The sequence below is a fragment of the Crocodylus siamensis genome, chromosome 5 (assembly GCF_052110815.1).
Source record: "Crocodylus siamensis isolate JL-2025a chromosome 5, ASM5211081v1, whole genome shotgun sequence".
NCBI lineage: Eukaryota > Metazoa > Chordata > Crocodylia > Crocodylidae > Crocodylus > Crocodylus siamensis.
The window spans coordinates 15,323,088-15,342,338 of record NC_143399.1 but is presented as its reverse complement, the minus strand read 5'-3'; the positions used below and the strand labels follow the sequence as shown (position 1 = coordinate 15,342,338).

The 19,251-nt window shown below is 39.6% G+C and overlaps 1 protein-coding gene across 6 annotated transcripts in view; it reads left to right on the top strand.

Moving 5' to 3' along the window:
* Positions 1 to 19,251, top strand: part of DOCK7 (dedicator of cytokinesis 7) — a 156,459-nt gene that overhangs the window by 31,472 nt on the left and 105,736 nt on the right. For all 6 annotated transcript variants that reach the window (XM_090049422.1, XM_090049421.1, XM_090049419.1 and 3 more), the window contains exons 3-9: positions 9,046 to 9,221; positions 9,447 to 9,515; positions 13,038 to 13,167; positions 13,278 to 13,490; positions 13,946 to 14,031; positions 17,872 to 17,938; positions 19,093 to 19,242. In XM_090049422.1, the coding sequence (XP_089905548.1) occupies positions 9,046 to 9,221; positions 9,447 to 9,515; positions 13,038 to 13,167; positions 13,278 to 13,490; positions 13,946 to 14,031; positions 17,872 to 17,938; positions 19,093 to 19,242 (891 nt within the window). The remainder of the gene's footprint in view (positions 1 to 9,045; positions 9,222 to 9,446; positions 9,516 to 13,037; positions 13,168 to 13,277; positions 13,491 to 13,945; positions 14,032 to 17,871; positions 17,939 to 19,092; positions 19,243 to 19,251) is intronic.

Here is a 19,251-nt window from a genome sequence, read left to right as displayed (position 1 = left end):
ATCAGATTTTCTAAATATTAGGTATAAGAAAATAATGGTAAGTTTTTCTTTAAAAAAAATCAGTTATGGCAATGACAAGTTTGTAACAAACAGAAATTATAAATGTAATAAGAGCCATTTCTACACCTGTATTTTGCGTCTGCTCCTACACCTCCACGTAAAATTAAATCTAATCAATTCAGGGTAAATTATTACTATAAAAATTACTTGTTATCTTATGAATGTGTAATCCTGTACCAGAGTAAATGGAAGTAGGATTAGGTACTTACAGTTAAATTCATGGTTTGGTAATCAGTAAAAGAGTTCATTGCCACTATTAATCAAATTAACTATTTCAAAACTCAGTTAAGTGTCCTACATAAACTCTTTTTGTATTTCACTCTTCAGTATTTCTAATGAACAAGCTTTGTCCTTCTACCACATTCATTTGCTAGGGCCTCAGTTCGGTATCTGTGATTTCAACATCCCATTCATATTGTTTTGGTATAACAAAAACAAGTGTTCTGCAGACATGGACTGTTTGGTTGCATTGGAAACCAAGAGAAAAGCAAAGAGTGCCCATACATCTCTAAGATTTTGCTTGAACAAGGCAGTGGATGAAAATAATCACCGTTCGTTTAGAATTTGAAGACTGTTCAACTGTGCTATTATCTTAATATATTCTAAATTACATATTTTAAATTATGTATTAATATATTATAAATTTCAGCTTTGAAGAGATATTGAAGTTATTTAAGATGAAAGTTTGATAGGGAATATTTTCCTAATTTTAAAGAGCTAACTAAACTCAGAACAAAACACTCACCAGGATCCTTCCGAGGGCTGAGCAGACACTGCTTGAGGAAGTCTGCAAAATCAAGCTTCCCATACCTTTTCTAGTGTTAGCCCTTCCAGAGGAGTGTTTCTTCTCTTGTGTAGGAGATTATGCACATTTCCCTTTAGTCTGTTTATCCATCATCACTCTTAGAGTGCACAAAATTGTACCTGCTCTTTACAGATAATTAAAAAAAGGGGCTGGATCCTTTCCTGAAGAGGCTTTCGTCTTACTTTAGATAGGAAAAGGATGGTCTTGATCTGGAATATGAGACGCCTGGATTCAGTTCTCAGCACGGCTTCATGCTTCCCGTAGGTAGGGCTTGGGGCAAATCAGCTAGCTGCTCAGTATCTCAGCGGCACATGTACAAAATAGAGACGATCCTCCCCTTGTCTGTTTTATCTGCTAGATTGCAAATGCATCAGGGCAGGAGCTATTACTATGTGTTCATACAGTGACTGCCAGAATGAACTAGTCTAATGTGGAGCTATGGTGGGGTAACGAGCTGAAGGGAGGGATGGAGTGAGAGTTGATTAAGAGTAAGAATTGTGTAAGTAGAGCATGTTATGATGGCTAATGAAAATGTGTTGTTGTTTAAATGCTGATAATCGGTATGTAACTTCTGGTAGGAATTGTGGAAGAAGTGAGACCAGGGATGGATTCTTATTTGACTCCCAGGTGCCTATTACCATTGTATCTAGGCATTTGCACAGTTTGTCCCTGACATTTTGAGTAACCTGACTCCTAAAAGCAAACTTCTGCTTGCTTCTCTTTATGGGCTGGTCTGTCTCATTGGGTTTCCTAGCCAGGTCTGTGCCATCACAGATAAAGGAGGGCAGAAGCCATAGCCAGCACTTGTGTTGCTGTGGGGTTTGGGATATTCTCTTGGAAAGTCTACACATCTGAGGGAAATGACTCTACAGAGCAGCCAGTCCCTGTGTCTGCCTTGGACTATGCCTTCTGCATCCCTCTCAAGCGTGCACCTCTTCCCAGGGGTGCTTTCATGGGCTTGGCAAAGGTGTGAGTGGAGTAGTGATTCCCTTTGGGCTTTTCCCCTAGGTGCATCTGTCACCTTTCTGGGGGAAAAAAATATGTGTACATGTGGGATGTTCATTATAAAGGGATGTGCACTGATTCATCCCAACAAGAAACAAAGACCTGTGGCTTAGTCTTGCAGGGGAGGGAAGTCCAGGCTGCCATGTGCACTTGGCAATTAAAACAGAAGAACCAACACAATATGCAGCAGGCCAAATTCAGCTTTGAACTTACCTTTCGATTTACCCCAATGAGCATATACAGAATGTGATCCTGTGTTTAACTTTCCCACCATCCGCTTTAAACGTGTGTACCACAGACCAGATTCTCACGTAAAGTAAAAGAGAGCTGGCACTGGCTTGAATGAAGCTATGCCATTGAGTCCAGGTGAGTATGTGGCCCCCATACCTAGAGCTGTAGAGATGCTTCTGTCATAATGATGACACCGCAGATGTCTAGGGAGGAAAGTAAACAGGAAGGGGCCATGTTTTGGCTGGAGGAGCACTAAAACTACAGCAAAATACAATGTTTGCCATCTAGTGAAGGACAAAGTCGATAGGAAACGAAATTTTATTTTCAAGCTTTTAAGGGGATATAACAGTGAAGAATAACACAGCCTTAAAGAAGAAAGCTTGAGTGTCCCTGTTACAGTAGAGTTATAAACCTTTGAAACAGGATTTTATAAGTTGTGTGCCGACAGCCTTAACTCACTCAGCAGGGATGCACCTATGTAATGCGCACCTTAAATAGTTGATATAAACCAGTAAATCAGGCTGGTATGTTACTTAAGCTGGCAAAGATGGTGCGTGTCCATGGAGAAATTAAGCATATATGCACAGTAGTCAGGTGCAAGTGACGTGCTTGACTTGGGAAGATAGAGAATTTATTAGTCCAAACTGGGGAAAGAGCTAATTTTGAATGATCTCTTTTACAGTGAGTGCATTGTAGGATCTGCGGTTTGTGACGACCCTTTGCAAGGGCTGGGACAGTAACACCTTACTGCTTTGCCGAGTAGCACCTAACTCCAGAGTAGTCCGTCCATTTCAGTAAGGATGCTTGCGCTGCAAGGTGCTTTTCCTGGATGAGAAGGCTGAATCTGGTCCTCAGGATTGAGATGGAGCAAAATCTGTCTTAATCAGTTGCCCAGGGGATCATAAAATATTGGTATCCTTTAATTACAAGCCTAGCAAATTTAAGCTGACATCACCACATGCACTTTTAAAGAAGCTTTTTAAAAAATGGGCTTAACTGTTCAAGGTGGTTCTTTTGAGCAGTTTTCACTGCATGCATTTTAAGAAATTAGTATTAAAAATAGGTCTTTTCAGTATTTGATAACATGCCCGCTGAAAGCAATGCAAATAGGAAAGTAGGGGTGCACTAATACAGATTTTTGGGGCTGATACTGATAGCTGATTTTTAAGGAGGCATATCGGCCGATACCGATCCTATTTCTGATACCAGCCCAGCAGCTTGAGGAGCTGCATGCAGCTGGTAAGTCTGATGAGGTGGAAGGGGAGGAGGGAGGGAAGGAGCATAGGGGGGTGCTGATCAAGGCCCATGTGGTGAGGGAGGAGTGGGGCTGGGGCAAGCGCTGCCCAGCCTGGGTGGGGTGGGCATGGGACAGAGCTGTGGCTCGTCCAGGGATGGGGAGGGGGCAGTGGCTCTGAACGCGGAGCTGGTGGGACGATGTGACACGTGACCGAATGCAGAGCGGTGAGCTTCCCCCGGCCCCTGCATCGAGCTGGGCAGGCAGTGAGGGATGATGCATGGTGGTGCTCTGTCCCTGTCCGCCACACGTACCCCCTAGGGCCTTCTCAAGTACCCCCGGGGCTATGCGACCACTCCTGACGTACAGGTTGAACAAGAGGAATGATAAGTACCTGAGAATCCTTGGATCCTTCTCTTGAAACCTGCTCCCCATCCTCTCCAAAAAAAGAAACGAGGGAGCTCAAGGACAGCTTTGGCCCCACAAGTGTCTATAACCCTGCCAGTAAGTCCACGTGATAAGTGGCGTCAAAGGCAACTGATGGATCTGAAAGAAGCAGATCAGAGCCTTATCTGATCTCCAGGCATGGACACACTAACAAATTACCACGTACATGGTGTCTGCTACTCCATGGTAGCTGCCTGCGGTCTCTCCCATATGGTAAATGAAGGGTAGTTTACCTTGCTTCAGTTGAGGATAAACGCTCTCTCGTTCACAAGCTGATTTGCAGAAGATAATAGGAATAAACAAAGTGTTATAACATCCATACAAGTTCTTTACCTCCATGGGAAAGGTCCCAACACACACAAAGTTCAGAGCAATGCTAGAAATGCTAAACTAAACAAACAGTGCACTGACTTTTGTAACCCTAAATAAATACAGTGGAGCCAGAAAGAAATCTGGCCATAAAACAAGTCATGGAGGTTTAAATTGGGAAGTTCCTGAAATTTCAGAGGCTCGTCTGAAACTTGTCCAAATGGCCCAGTTTCCTTGAGCCTGCATACCTGTTGTGAGAACATGGCCAGCAGAGAGGCTGTGTCTTTGCCTGCGGTCAAATTGCAGATATCAGCAGAACAACACTTTGAAGGAGTATTTCTGCTCCTGATTACAAGCAAAAACCGCATAGGTGTGTAATGAAAAACAGGCCAGGGGGAGGTTAAGCCAACATTTATGAGCTGCACAAATGGATTTGCCTTGGTTTAGTTTGAATTCTGGTAGCAGGGTAGAGACTGGGTTTATTTTTGGGGGGTGGGGTTGGGGGGAGTGAATTTGTTAATCCTTATCTCCCTCCTCTTTTTTTACCTCTTTCTTTACTCCCTACAAATAGCTGATGTTTAAGATTATGCAATTGCTTTTTACCTGCCAATAGTCTGACTTCAAATAATTTGTCTTCATAACTATGAATTTACATCTGTCCTGTTTACTCAGGTGCTAGACAGTATTTTTGGCTTCATGGCTGGTGAGTCTAACAGGCATCAATCAGGGTTTGATTTTAAGTCTGTTTACTTCTTCACTGCATAATAGTAATCTGAACAGAGAGAGTGAAAAACTGCTAAATGTGACCTTGGGCCTAATCCTGAGATGTGTGAAGCATTCACAATTCCCATCTAATACAGAAACAGTATAAGATAGTTGTTCTCAACCTTTTTAGACTCGAGGCATCCCTGGATAGATTTGAGGCCCCCACTGGAAAATGCTGGCTCTTAGTTTTTGCTCTTTTTTTGCCTACAAAAAATAATAGAGCAGTTTTTCTGTTGCAAAGAACTCAGAAAGATTGCAACTGTGGATTTCTATTTGAACTCTCTGGGTTGATCTTGTGAATCATGCTTGCAAACCCAACAGTGCTAACATTGTGTGGCAACCCAGAGCACTCTTGAAAGGATCTCAAGGCCTGGCAGCATGGCATGGCACCCTACTTGAGAATCCCTGTATAGGGTGATCCAGCAAGTAACTGTCACCTTTCATCTTTTAAGCTTCTTGATTATACAGCTCATTTCTTTTTTATTATTTTAATCTGTATTATCTCTATATATAATGAAATACCAATGCAAGATGCTAATGTGATACTATGATTTGTTAAATGCATAGAAGTCAGGAAATACAAAATTATGTACTCACCCCCTACACCCCGTAATTATAACTGTATCTTTTCACATCTCATGCTGATTCTATCTGGCTTTCAAATAATGTATATGTGCCTGAGTTAATGATGGTGTGGGAATCTTCACACTGATTTACCTAAGTATAAAATTTCAGCTGTAATCCTATTGCAGGTTTTTTTTCCTTCTCTTTTTAAGCAGTGAGGGGATTAGAAAGATGAGGATGCAATGAGAAAATAATGTTTTATTAAGTTGTACAAATGCACAGCCAGATCAGTGCACACGAGCTGTAACTTATGCTTGCACATTGTGTTCAGATTTTATGTGCCCTGGAATTTTGCACCCTGTGCTGTATACATTTTGAAACTGCTGATGGGAATAGGAGATAATGGGCAGCAGGGAGGAAATAACAGGTCTCAAAGCCAAAATGTTTAAAAATATGAATAGTTTATAGTTAAAGCCACTCAGACAAATTGTACTTTACACCTGTAGCACTACCCCAGGAATACCCAGATAATTCAGTAAACTTTATCCTCGCGCTATAGAGCTTTATTTTAGTAGATGCCTCTGAAATCAGCATCACTCAGTGGATAGGTCCATCACTGTCTTACTCTGTTTCCTCAGTCCAGTTATTTAACTTTTCTATGCTTTCATTTGCAAGAAGTCTTCATTTGTAAATGCTTATTCATTTTCTACAAATTTCAAAACTATTAACAGATGGAAAGTACTATGAAAAATATTATTATTCTTTAACAGCTCTGCCCTTTATGGGCACCTGTACTGTACAGACAAATGTGGGTTTTTACAATTCCTGGTTTAACCAGTACTGTGCTCTTTGTAGCTATCCATGTATTGTTGATCGGCCAGGAACTAGCAGAGCTAGCGTGCCTGCATGTATTACCACCCGTTTAAGATGGTGAAATTATAACACTCGTGTTTCAAGAATACACATTAACATACTGAAAATTCATCTTTCTTACTGTCAGAGTGATGTTTATATGAAATCAATTAAAATCAGTTGCATGAAGTTCACACTCTCGAAATTTACTTCCAAATAGCAAAATCAGAATATGTTTCCTGAATTCAAGATTGGCATGCAAATTTGTATAAAGTTGATGAAGAGTTAAGGTTGTTTGGGTGACCATCATTGCACACTTTTTATAATTTTAGATGAATTTGTTTTGTTCATACAGTGGCACGTTAACTAGAATTTTATAGACTTCTTAAAATCTATTAGCCAGATTCTCATCTGGTATAAATTTATAAAGCTTATTTGGGTTCAGTGGAGCTCTGTTACTCTTCATCTTCTGAAGAGTCAGCCTTGTGTATTTTGAGAAAAATTACAGTATTCTCTGAAGGGTATTTTGGCTGCAGTAACAAGAGATTCTTTTAACTGCAGCTCTATCTTAGGAGAGTGTTTTTGCCTGCAATAAAATTAATACAATTCCTTTTTTCCTATTAAGGGAGAAGATTGAAAAATGGAGGTGCTAGATCAGGATAGGAAGTCCTTGAGCAACTAAGTTTCAAGATGCAAATTAAGTGTCTCCTCCAATGTCTCAGGTCAATGGTTGGAACTGTACCCTTGATTTTTCTCCAGTGGAAGTTAGGGGGATGTTTTGAGGCTCATACGATATAGAAATTTTCTGGCCTGAAAGGAAAAAAAAAAGGAAGTAACTCTTGAATTCTGAACAGTGTGTGTATGATTCACTCAAGGACATTCAGTCTGTTCAGCATATCTTTCTTAGACATGCCAAAGAATTCTTTTGACATTGTCAGTTCCTGTTTAAACCCTTTCTTGGAAACTTGCTTTTAATATTCCATTTTCATGATGTTTTTGTGTGCGTCTCTTAAATACAGTCTTGTAATGTCATGACCTCAGACCATGAGGTTTTTACATGCACATGAGCATAGGTATCTAATTTAAGTATCTGGTGTTTTGTCCTGCAACTGCTAGAGACATTGTTATACCACTTTTATAGTGAAATTTTCTGCCTTCCTCGTAGTCCTGCCTAGTACCACCATGGAATTGCTGCATAAAAGGCGGTGCAGACTTGTTCCTTAGGGCTTTTCTGCACCCAGTTTTGCTAATTAAACAATATCTTTTTTGAATACAATCAAGGTAAAAAGGTGCTGTCTCCTCGTATGGATGCAGTTACATTGGCACAGAGGCACTTATAGTAGTAGAGCTTGTCCCTGCACCTTTACACAAATAGGTTATATGGCTTTAACTGTGAAATGATGCACATGCTGGATCTAGTTATGCTAGTATAAATGTGTTTATCAAGTTGCAGGTTATTTTTTACACAGGACGAAAATAAGTTAAGGTGGTAACTTATACCGGTTTATTCGCATCCAAACTAGGGCTTGTACCAGTGTAACTGTCCTGATATTTCTTGATCTGACATAGTTAAACAGGTACAAAAATATGTGTAAACTTGGCCTAAGCATTCAGTGGGTGTTGTTGTGCTGTTCTTGGGGAAATGGCAGTGTGTTGATGTGGGTCTGGATCTATCCTAACCACTTTGTTGTTTTACTGTGTGTAGCTAGTTAGAGTTTGCATGTCCATTAAGAATGATCACTGCTTGGGGCAGGCCCCAGAGCCAGGCCACTTATCACTGTGGAGGCTTTTCTGCTTCATTGAGAAGATGAGAGTCACTGTTAAATTTTTAACAGCATATTCTTTACCAGATCTTTTTAAGGGAGGCATTTTGGTGGGGTCTGATCTCTTTGGTGTTATTCCTTTAAAGTTGGTATGAAGAATAATTGTAATTTGAAATATAGTTTAAAATCTGAAATGGCTTTACTCTTTGCAACTCAAAAAATGTTCTCTGTATATGGTAGTGCCCCAAGGCAGAAATTGTGGCACGTAACTTCCAGCTGGGTGTAACTACAGGCTGGGATTTGTGTAGGGGCATGAAACGCTACTAATCCTGGAGATTATCTGAATATCTCTTGATGGCATATATTGGAATCTGACACTAATACTACTCCTTTTGGTTAAATCTTGCAGCCTTGCATAAATAAAACTCCTTTTGGGAATTGTATGCAGACTACAGGATTTGGTACACAGAAAATGAATCTAATTTTCTTTTAACTAGAAGGTGTTGGGACACTCTGAGGGAGAAGGGCAGAATACAGACTGAGTTGTTGATTCCCCTGAGAGAGAGGGTTAATCCTCATGCTGTTGTTGCCTTGGGTATAGATGCTGATTTAACAACTGCGGTTGAATTCTGAGGTATGGACAGTGCCAAAGTATGAATCAGTTTTATGTCTCCAGTGTCAGAGCCTCTTGGATGTCGAAGCATAAGACAAAGTGACACAATACAAGAAATAAAGTGTGATATTTTCTTTTCAATTAAATTTGAATTTCTACAACTTACTGAAAGTGAGGCTGGAATGATCCATGATGATGAACATAATAATAATAGAAATACCCAATAATACCATGATAATAATAGAAATATAAACCATACTAGATGTTGATTAAGGCCCATTGTAGTCTGACAGCTTGTTCAAGTTGAAGGAAACCCAGTTTTAAAACTGCACTGGAATTGAAGACTTCCCTATGATTTTTCTTTTCAAAATATGTTTAATGGCTTGTCTTTTCTTAGGTTCCACTTACAGAAGCTGTGGATCCAGTGGATTTGGAAGAATACCTTATTACACATCCGCTTGCAGTGGATTCTGGCCCTTTGAGGGATTTGCTTGAATTTCCTCGAGATGACATTGAAGTTGTATACACTCCCCGAGAATGTAGGACTCTTGTATCAGCTGTACCTGAAGAGAGGTATGAGGCAGCAAACCAAAGCCTTGGTGCAGCAAACACGTGTGTGTTTTGCTCAGAGGAGTGGGTGACTTCTGCGTGTATATGCCTGCAGTTTGGGGGCTTAATGTTTCTTTTACAGTAACTTGTTCCATAAGTGCAAGAGAGTTTGTATTTTAATATGTCTGACGTGAACCCCCCCAGCTCTTGTGATTTGAAAAGATTTTTTTTTTTTAATTCTTTTAACAGTGAGATGGACCCTCATGTGAGGGATTGTGTAAGAAGTTACACAGAAGATTGGGCAATTGTAAACAGAAAGTAAGTTACAATCTGATATGTCTTATTTTGATTTAAATTCCTCATTTTACAAGGTGGCCATGCAAGTGACAAGCAAGTGATAATGTATTTCAGAAGTTACGAAAAATTTTAAGAACCTTAACTTTTGGTTATCCAGCCCAAACGAAGAGGACGTTAAGGACTTTCTGCAAATTGGATCCACTTAGATGTTTCAGTTGGGTAGACAAAAACTAAGACATCTAATGTACGAAGTCATTTAGAAAAAAATAGGATTTTGTAATTTGTGATAACTTCCTTCATTGAATGGACAGTGGCAAAACCAGGGAATACAAACACATCAAGTATCTTTTTCAAGGCTTCTTTCTTTTGTTCTTACAGCATGAGTTTCTTACAGAAGGAAAATAAGTTTGGGAGGGCTTAATGTGCACATTTGGCGAGTGAGCATCTCTGCATAAAGATATCAAAAAGATTATTCATGTTTCCAAAGAGGTTCTACACATGTATGCCACTTAAAAAAATTATCATTAATATTTAACCTATCCCAGCATTTACATAATGAGTTAACTACTTGTTCTGACATAAGTGTTTGGAGCATATGCATACATTGATTAATTTATGCAAATCAGAGGCAATGTTTCTGGGTAGCTTTACTTCATCTACTCCCTTGGATGAATAAAGGTCTGGTGACTATAAGAATTGTTGTCAGGGAGCAAGTGATCCGTGTGATGCTGCATCACCTAAAAATGATGTTGCTGTAGCTACTGCTCTGCCCTTGTGGCAGCTTCTACAATTCACTGATTTAATATTGTCCCAAGCGTCACTCCAAGGGATGCTGTAGATACGCTTCCAGAGATAACATGATCTAATAAAAACAGTCTGTAATCCTTTATAAAAAAGAGATACTTTATTTACTCAGTCTTTATAGGCAAATAGTCCTGCTCTGCAATAAGTGGGATTACGTAGTCCAGCTAGCCACCATACCCACATCTCTACATTTCTCAAAGATTTTCATTTGTTTCCAAATACACAGCGCTAAGTGATGCCTTTTTGTTATCCAGGTGCACTAGTGGGGAAATGAGTAGAAGGTGGTAGAGGGCAGGCATTTCTTTCGGGCAGAGGGCTGCTTACTGAGCTTCGGCAAGCCATCGAGGGCCGCATGACAAGCAGCCAGGAGCAGTTAAATATTAGTTTTCTAAATTTTGGGGGCCCCCATGGGCCAGATAGAGTGGCTCGGTGAGTTGCATTTAGCCCATCCCTGTAGGTGTTCTAACCTGTATATTGAGTTCAGACAGGGAGGCTTCCAGCACAGGGTGTGCAAGAATAAGACATACCTCCTGGCAGTCAGCAGCACAAGGTTGTATGGCTCAGTGAGGTGGGGGGCAGGGGGTGGCCTGGCCCTCACTCCAGCCCTGGGCATCAAAGCAGCTTCCCTGCTCAGGTTATCAGCTTTCTGGTACTCTAGGAGAGTTTTATGCTTTTTATCAAAGGAATATTGTCTCTAGCCCCCGCCAGGGAGATTGCATGCCTTTTGCTGCTTGTCCATGCAGCTCAGTGGCTCTGATCTTTTGAGGCCAGCAGTATCACAGACAAAACTGGCCTTGTAGATTATTGTCCAGCTGAGCTGTGCTGGCCACCAACCACTTGAGGTAAAACTGTGACATCCTGCTGAGACTGTAACCTAGAGCAGAGCAAAGTGGAGGTGGAGGCCTAATTAGGCACTCAGTACTTTTAAACACCTGGAAGTACTGAGTGCTTCCAGTTTCCAGTAACTACAGTTGCAGGGCATCTTCAGCTTCAACTCCAGAAATGGCTAAGCATCTTAAAGATCCAACCCTCATTGCCATTCTTGCTCAGCCAGAACACTCATGGAAGGCAATGGGCGTCTTGCCTGAGTAAGAACTGAATGATTGCTCCTGAAATAGGGGAAGTCTGGCAGCCTGGATGAATGGGATTGAGGGTGAATTTAAATCAGTTGTGGGGGCATGAGGGTTTGCTGTTCTGGTAAACGGGTGTTATTAGGTTTGCTCTGTAGCAGCCTCTACCCATCAGCATTTAGAGAATGGTATTGACTAAACTTGGTTAGCATTCAGTCTAGCCCTTCTGCTGTAAACTGCAGTTTCTGGCATGTCTTCTCTTTGCCTCACAGAGCACATGTGTGGGGAGCCTGTTTGAGTGCCTTTGTTTGTAGTTCTTTGTCCCAAGAGTATCTGTTGGGTAGACAGTTCCCTTCTTTAAGCAAGTGCTCTATTGTGCTGGAAATAGTAACTGCATTTTCTGTAATGGTAGAAAGAACCCAAGAAAATATCTTAATATTGACCTTCTGGAATAATTTTGTACCCCAATCTAGCAGAAAACATCCCTGAACAAAGCTCTGATTAAAACATTTACAGTCAATCGGCAGAATGAGGATTAAAATATGACATGTGCAACTCTGGGGTCACACATGCAAACAGTCTGAGTAAATCACTGTGTACCTGAACGATAAATCCTACTGGGCCTGGACAGTTCAAATTTCCAGAGCAGCCACCCTCTCTAGTAAGAAAAATGCTTTCCTCTTTATCCCTCCTTTCATTTTTCACTCCTAACACATACATGGGTTTTCCAAGTCTGTGCATACTGCTGTTGATGGTTTTAGTGATAAGGCTCAGGTCACGAACAATTAATTCCAGACATGACCCCAGCACTGCTTGGTGAACTGTCTGCAAATGGGTGTTGCTGAGATTCTGCTAATCAGATTGTCCTCTCCCCAGCGATGTCACTCTCCCAGCTTGAGTACACAGACTCCTGAATAAAACATGTTTACGAACAATTGCTGCCCTCTTGCTCTAGGCATGTGTGTGTAAGCATAGGCATGATGCCACTTGGATATCCAAACATTTGTTACTCAAAGAGAGCTGATCTTGTAGCAACAATAGGCAGATTGTTTACCAACAAATACTCTTGAGCACTGAAGTGACCTGAAGGACCCAGACCTGTGATTCACTGAGTGCCTCTTTTGTGGTGCCACTTTCACTGGGGTTTGAGGACATCCACCAGCTTGTTGAATGTGCTCAGGCTTTCAGCAGATCAGACTAGAAGCTGGCACATTGCTTTCAAGACTTTGGTGTTTTCCCTGTTCTGGTTACCTTTTGTCCCCCAGAAAAACCCAAAGCCATCCAGCCAGCACCACAATCATACCTTTCCCAGCCAATTTACTTACCCTGCATTAAGATCTCTCTTCTTTTTTTTTTTTTTTGAACCTAGTCAGTGTTGCTTTATAATTGAATGGAATTGTAATACATTGAAATGATTTGAATCATTTCCTGCCCTTCACTGAGCAAGAAGACACAGAGAATGGAGAATAAACTTGCATCTTCCACACTACAGCACAGAACTTTGCCAGGCTACTGTTAAGCTTGGCATGTATGACAAATATATTTTTGGAGCATGATTCATGCTTTAAAATATTCAGCCTTGATAATGTTATGTATGTGCAATTATGCTTCTTTCAGAATAGGGCTGAGAAGGATTAAAAAAAATATTACTTGACATATTCTGTTTTAGATATTACAAAATGGGAACAGGATTTAATCCCAACACCTCAGACAAACAGAAAGAGAGGCAAAAAGGGCTCCCCAAACAGATCTTCGAGTCAGACGAGGCTCCAGATGGCAACAGTTACCAGGATGAACAAGTAATGTGCCTTACAACACTGCCATGTAAAAGCTAATTTATATCCATGTTTTAGAAGTATGATTCCTTCTGAATTGCTTTATAAATTACATTTAATTTGTTAAATCTCAGGATGACCTTAAAAGGCGTTCAATGTCAATAGATGATACTCCACGAGGCAGCTGGGCATGCAGTATTTTCGACCTGAAAAACTCCCTGCCTGATGCCCTTCTTCCAAATCTACTTGACCGAACCCCAAATGAAGAAATTGACCATCAGAATGATGATCAGAGGAAGTCAAACAGACACAAGGAGCTCTTTGCCCTGCATCCAGCCCCAGATGAGGTATTTTAAGTGAACATATTTCTTATCTAGTCTAAAAATGTAAATACTGGAAATATAAGGAATGAGGACCAAAGTAACATTACTATGGATTGCACATACACGTACCAGGGGCTGAGGCAATATTATTGTTCTTATTCACTTTCCATAAGATCATTGTCCAGTTTGCCTGAAGTAACACACGTTTTCAGCACAAGCCCTGGCCTTGGATAGCATTTTCCACAGATCGTTTTTCTCGCAGATTTCCAGTCTTCTATTATGTTGATAACAACAAAGGGATTTAATTTAGGGTATTTATAGTTGCTGTGACTATAACATGCTGTTAAGCCTTGAGGCTTAAATTGTTACTAGCATCTTAAAAAGAAAAAAAATCTATTTCTATATTAGCTTTCTAATGATGTAATTGGTATGTAGAGACGTCACATATTGAAATGACTGTTTTTGTGGCAAATTTCCAGGAGGAGCCTATAGAACGACTCAGTGTCCCTGAAGTACCCAAAGAACACTTTGGGCAAAGACTTCTTGTGAAGTGTTTGTCTCTTAAGTAAGTATTTTCTTTCAGACAACTTTGTAAATGTTGGATCAGAAGTAGCTGTTACGTCTGTGTGCATCTGGAGCAGCTTTGTCAATTACCTTTTATTTAAAGGGACAGAATTATAATTGTACACAGGCTTGAAAAGCTATGTACAGTATTTCGGGATTTGCACCAGCCAGTCTTTAAAGTGGCATGAAGTAGAAAATATTATTGTTTCCTTGGCTTGCTGTGCAGTCGTTGTGGGTAAATCCATGCATGTGCTTTGTCTCATACTCTGGTTTGTTTGCATTAAGCCCTGCAGAAAGCTAGACATTTTGATTTTTCTCTGTAGCAAAGAGTTGTTTATAAAAAACAAATAAAAAACCACCAGAAACTAAAACTGTAATGTGGTTGTAAGATCAGGCTTTACAGCAGGAGACAACTGGCAAGATAAGCCAAAGTTTAGGCTGAACAACCTTGACTGTTTCCCTTTAAGAGCTAAGACTTCATATACTTAGAAGCTTTAACTGGAGGCATAGAAACCTGTTAAACAAGTTTAATGAAGTGGATCTCCTGAATATAGGGTTACCTGCAGCTGGTTCATTGCCTATAACTCTTCTCTAATAACACAAGGTAAAATTTTACTGTTATTCCCTTTGAGAAATAAAGTACAAAACTGATTTTCCACACTGCTGTATTCATCTTCTGTGTTCTCACTTAGGTCAACCCTTCTTATTAGAGAGTTCCAGTTAGACTACATTGCACCTCATAACTGAGATATATATGTGGGACTTACCTCCTGCAAGTTGAGCACTGTGGGTTCTGATAAAGCCTTAGAGATGAGCTCCTTTGTAGCCTTTTATGAACTAGAACAATAGAAGACACAGGAGCCATGGAACTACTGCTCCAAAGAATGGCTACTTCAGTGTAAATAAATTAAGCTCTGGAAATTAATAAATTCAGTTTATTTGAATTTATCCTTGTGAGCAGTTTTTTTAATAGAAGGTATATCTTTGCCTGTAACGCAAATATGATTCATACCTGGTGGTACTATTTGCTGTTTTAATAGCACTCAGAAATATGCAAGTTGCTTAATTATACAGATAAAGAGAAGTTCTCTCCCTCAGGAGGAATAGATGATAAAAGAGGGAGGATCACAATATTGTCCAAGCAGAAGTGTAAGAGGACCTCTGTCAGGCTAAGCTAGACCCTTGTCCAAGCGTAAGGAAAGCTGTCATTCTGCTTACATGCTCCAAAATATTTTGCTCCTCATCATTGGGAAGCTCAGTTTGAACATTCATATTATGCATGGATCTTAAGGATAAATGATGATGGATAAATAGGCATCTACTTAATTACCAGTTGTGCAGAAACAGTGAAAACCAGCAGTATCCACAATCATTGGGAAATAGTCCATTGTCTATTTCCTGCAAAATCAACCCAGGAAAAAAATCCAGCATATTATTCATATAATACGCTGTTTTAAAATTTCCCAATCCTTACTGCAATATCTAGACAGTGCATCAATCCCTGCAGCCACTGTCCCATGCTTGAGATTTACTGACAGTCTGTGGCGATGGTAAGGCCTCTCTGCCAATCTGTAGCAATGATGGGGCCACCGGGAAATGCCTCAAAATTGGCCCTTTGTGCTGCAAGCAAGCCATGAAAATGGCTTCATCTTGCCACGAGTTAAGTAGATCCAGATGGATAAATGATGTTAGAGGTCTTTTTCTTCTTGGTTTTGTGCACTTTCTATGCCATACTGCTCATGATCAGGATTGCCTCTTCTTTACATAGCTCTCAGAGACATCTTTGCCATAAGGATTTCAAACTTCATACAGATAGAACAATACCCTCCAGTATTTCCCCTGTTTTACAGAAGGGAGTTTATCAGCTCACCCAGGATTATGTAGCTCACCCAGCACCCCACCTTCAGTCTGAGCCAGATCTGGAAACAGAAAAAAACTCCACTATCAAATTCTCATTGAAAAAAAGTCAACTGAGAGATACAAGTTTTTCTGGGTAATGCTTTCCATTTTCTGATGAACAGCAGAATGGCCTGGGAAGTTTAGCTGCAATTTTTTTTCCCAACAAATTAGAAATTCTTTCAGGTGAATATTATGTGGGGAAAACTATTTTCTAGCAGCTGTAGGTGAATCTCCTCCTTTAGATGTCTGAATCTCCTCCATTCTCTGGACCAGCTACTCCATAATTAGAGGTATCATGGTACAATTGGAAAATGGGGCAAAATTGCCCATATAAGGAATCAGTGATAGTTATGTGAATTTCTGTTTGAAAGTTGTTCCCAGTGCAAAGGAACTCAGTTCAAAGCCAGTCTTGTGGGGGCAAACGAAGATAGAATTTGATGCTAAAGCATAAATTCTTACCGTGCAAGCAGAAGGCAATATAGCTAGTTTTGCTTGATTTTTGAATAGTGGGATGGGAAATGGAGGGGGTTGTTTCATGGGAGGAAAAACAAAAAACTCAAAAGCACAAAAATTAGAAAACAGAAGTCAGAACCATTCATCATAACTGGCCACAAAATAAGGATTCCAGCCTCTCCTCTTAGAGCTGTTCTGCTTCATAGCTTGGTGCTCAAGGCCTGTCCATAGTTTCCTAGGCGAGTGCCATATTCATTGAGTATTGGCTCTTCTGCTGTGGGTCAGTGTCTTTCAACAGAAATTTCATTTTGGACCTAAAAATCTTTTTTTGAGGAAAGTGTCAATGAATTGACATTTTTCTGGTGGAGAAGAAAAACTTGGTCAGCTCATGATTGTTTCATTTAAGAAAACAACTGGTTTGCTGTCTTCAGCTTCCAGATATTACCAGCACAAGATAACTAAAATTGTACCTTTGAATTCATGGAGCCTCATCCTGCACCGTTGAAAACCAATGAGATCAGGATCAGGTCTTTGAATTCTTCCCTGATTTCTTGCTTCTGAGAGGTTTTCTAGTTTTCATTACCTCCTGACAGCACTTTCAAATTTCTCTTCACAGTTAGAGTAGTGTTTTCTGAAATAGAACTAGAGAAGGGAGAGAGAGTCCTTAAAAAACCCCCATCATAAAGTTTCATTTAGATTTAATTGATATTGGCTGCTTTCATCCTCTTAATAGTTATTTCCATGTCTATTTACAGACACGTTTGAAAAATAAAATTTAAGCCATTCATTCCAAAAAGAAACAGCCCGTGTGAGTGTCCTGACATTATTTAAATGTCAAGATGCACTCTGAACCATACTGATGGTCTAAATTCTAACATAGGTCATGTTATGAACTATATGACTGCTAATCATTTGGTAGACATTTCTGTGGATGAATCCTGAACAACTCTTTTTCAGTCTGATTTCTGTTGGCTTTAAATTAGAAGTTCTAGTTTAGAGCCAATAGATCTAAATTAATATTGGATCTAAATTATTATTATAGACCTAAACTATTCCTTTGTTGTTGTTATTATTAAACTAGTAGAAAGTCCTTTCTAGGGGCAGGCTTAATTTTTTTTTGCATTTGTTAAAACACTGTGCCTATCTAGTGCTCTGTATAATGAAAATGTTTTACGTATCTTTTCTAACTTCTGTTCATTGTTTCCGAATTGCTTTTTTTATGTTTCTTTATGCTTTTGGGAAATGCTCACATTTCTGTCTGCAAAGGAAACATGGAGCCTGTTGTGTTTGTGTAACATTATTGACTGTAATGGAGCTATAGATTAATTTATCTTGTATTGATTCACCTCTTCTTGGAGTTCAGTCCTTCCACACTGAAGTTAGAATCAAGGGCAGAACTCCCTCTAATGTATACCTAAAGTTGTGCGCTTGGTAGGGATTTTTCATATTAAATTCAAGTCAGTTTGTTTACATTTTTCTTCCCTTTCAGATTTGAAATTGAAATTGAGCCCATTTTTGCAAGCTTGGCTTTGTATGATGTTAAAGAAAAGAAAAAGGTAAGTGGTTGTTTATGACTTGCAAAAAAGTGACAATTTTCTGGTCATGTACGAAATCATGTTTTGCCAACGTGTGAGCAAAGTATAGCGAAACTGACAAGAAACAAAACTGATTGGTCTCTTCCATTATTTTTGTTGAGTGAAATGCAAAACAAGCACTACATATACGCAGTGAAAAATTAATGTTGATTTGAAAATTCTATTGGGTTTCTTAATCTAAGATATTGTTAGTAATGGAGATAAACACTCTTTAGTTTTGGAAACATGTTTTGTTTCTGTCTCCATAAATGTCTTACAGTTTTTTAACTTCAGTAGAGTCCTATGTACTTTGCTTAATATTTAAATCACATATCATAGGCCAATTTTTATCATCTCATTATTCCAGTCTTTTTCCTTTCATGTAGTATTTTGAATGGTGGCTTTGGCTTTAGTGACCTCTGGTGTTGATAACTAGCATATACTCCTTTAGGCATTAAAACAGTAACACATTATTTGGTGTTTCAGTGTTATAAAAGTTACTTGGCCACCTCACAAGTGGGGTTTCTTTTTTTTTTTCCCTTTTCAATCTGGCCTGGGACCAATATTCTGAAAGATAATATTGTTCTCTGATGCTCTGAAACACTCTAATTCCTAATAATAGGATCTGAACCATTTATCTCAAGAGAGGTACAGTAGGCTTTAGAAGCAGCTTGCATTGTTCGGGGTTTTGTTTTCATCTTGGGTTTTTTTCTTTCCATTTTGCCTCTAGCTGTTTTGAACTATAGGAAACTAGATAATAGCAATTTTTTTTCCTTGTAAATGATATCAGCAGAGAGCATAGTGAAGTCTTTTTCAGTGGGCATGTCTACACGTGCAGTTAATGCGACTACATACTCCAACTCAGTTTGAGCTGGAGTAAATTAAATCCGACATCACTTTCTATATGTGCATGTAAGCACAGTAATTTACTGCACTGCCAGATACCACTTGTGTTTGACAGGTATGTTCAGAAGCACAATAGATTAGTCTACTAATTGCCATGCACATATAGATGGCGACTGCTGTGCAGTAAAGCATCTTGTGTAGATGTGCCCAGTAGCAGTTATTAATTGTTCTTTGTGAAGACTTCACCAAAAAATGCAATAAATGCCTGAAACAACTAATGTCTGTCTTAGATTTCAGAGAATTTCTACTTTGATTTAAACTCAGAACAAATGAAAGGAATGCTGCGTCCTCATGTCCCACCTGCTGCCATTTCTACTTTGGCCAGATCTGCCATTTTTTCTATTACTTACCCCTCTCAGGATGTCTTTCTGGTCATAAAGGTAAGAAAG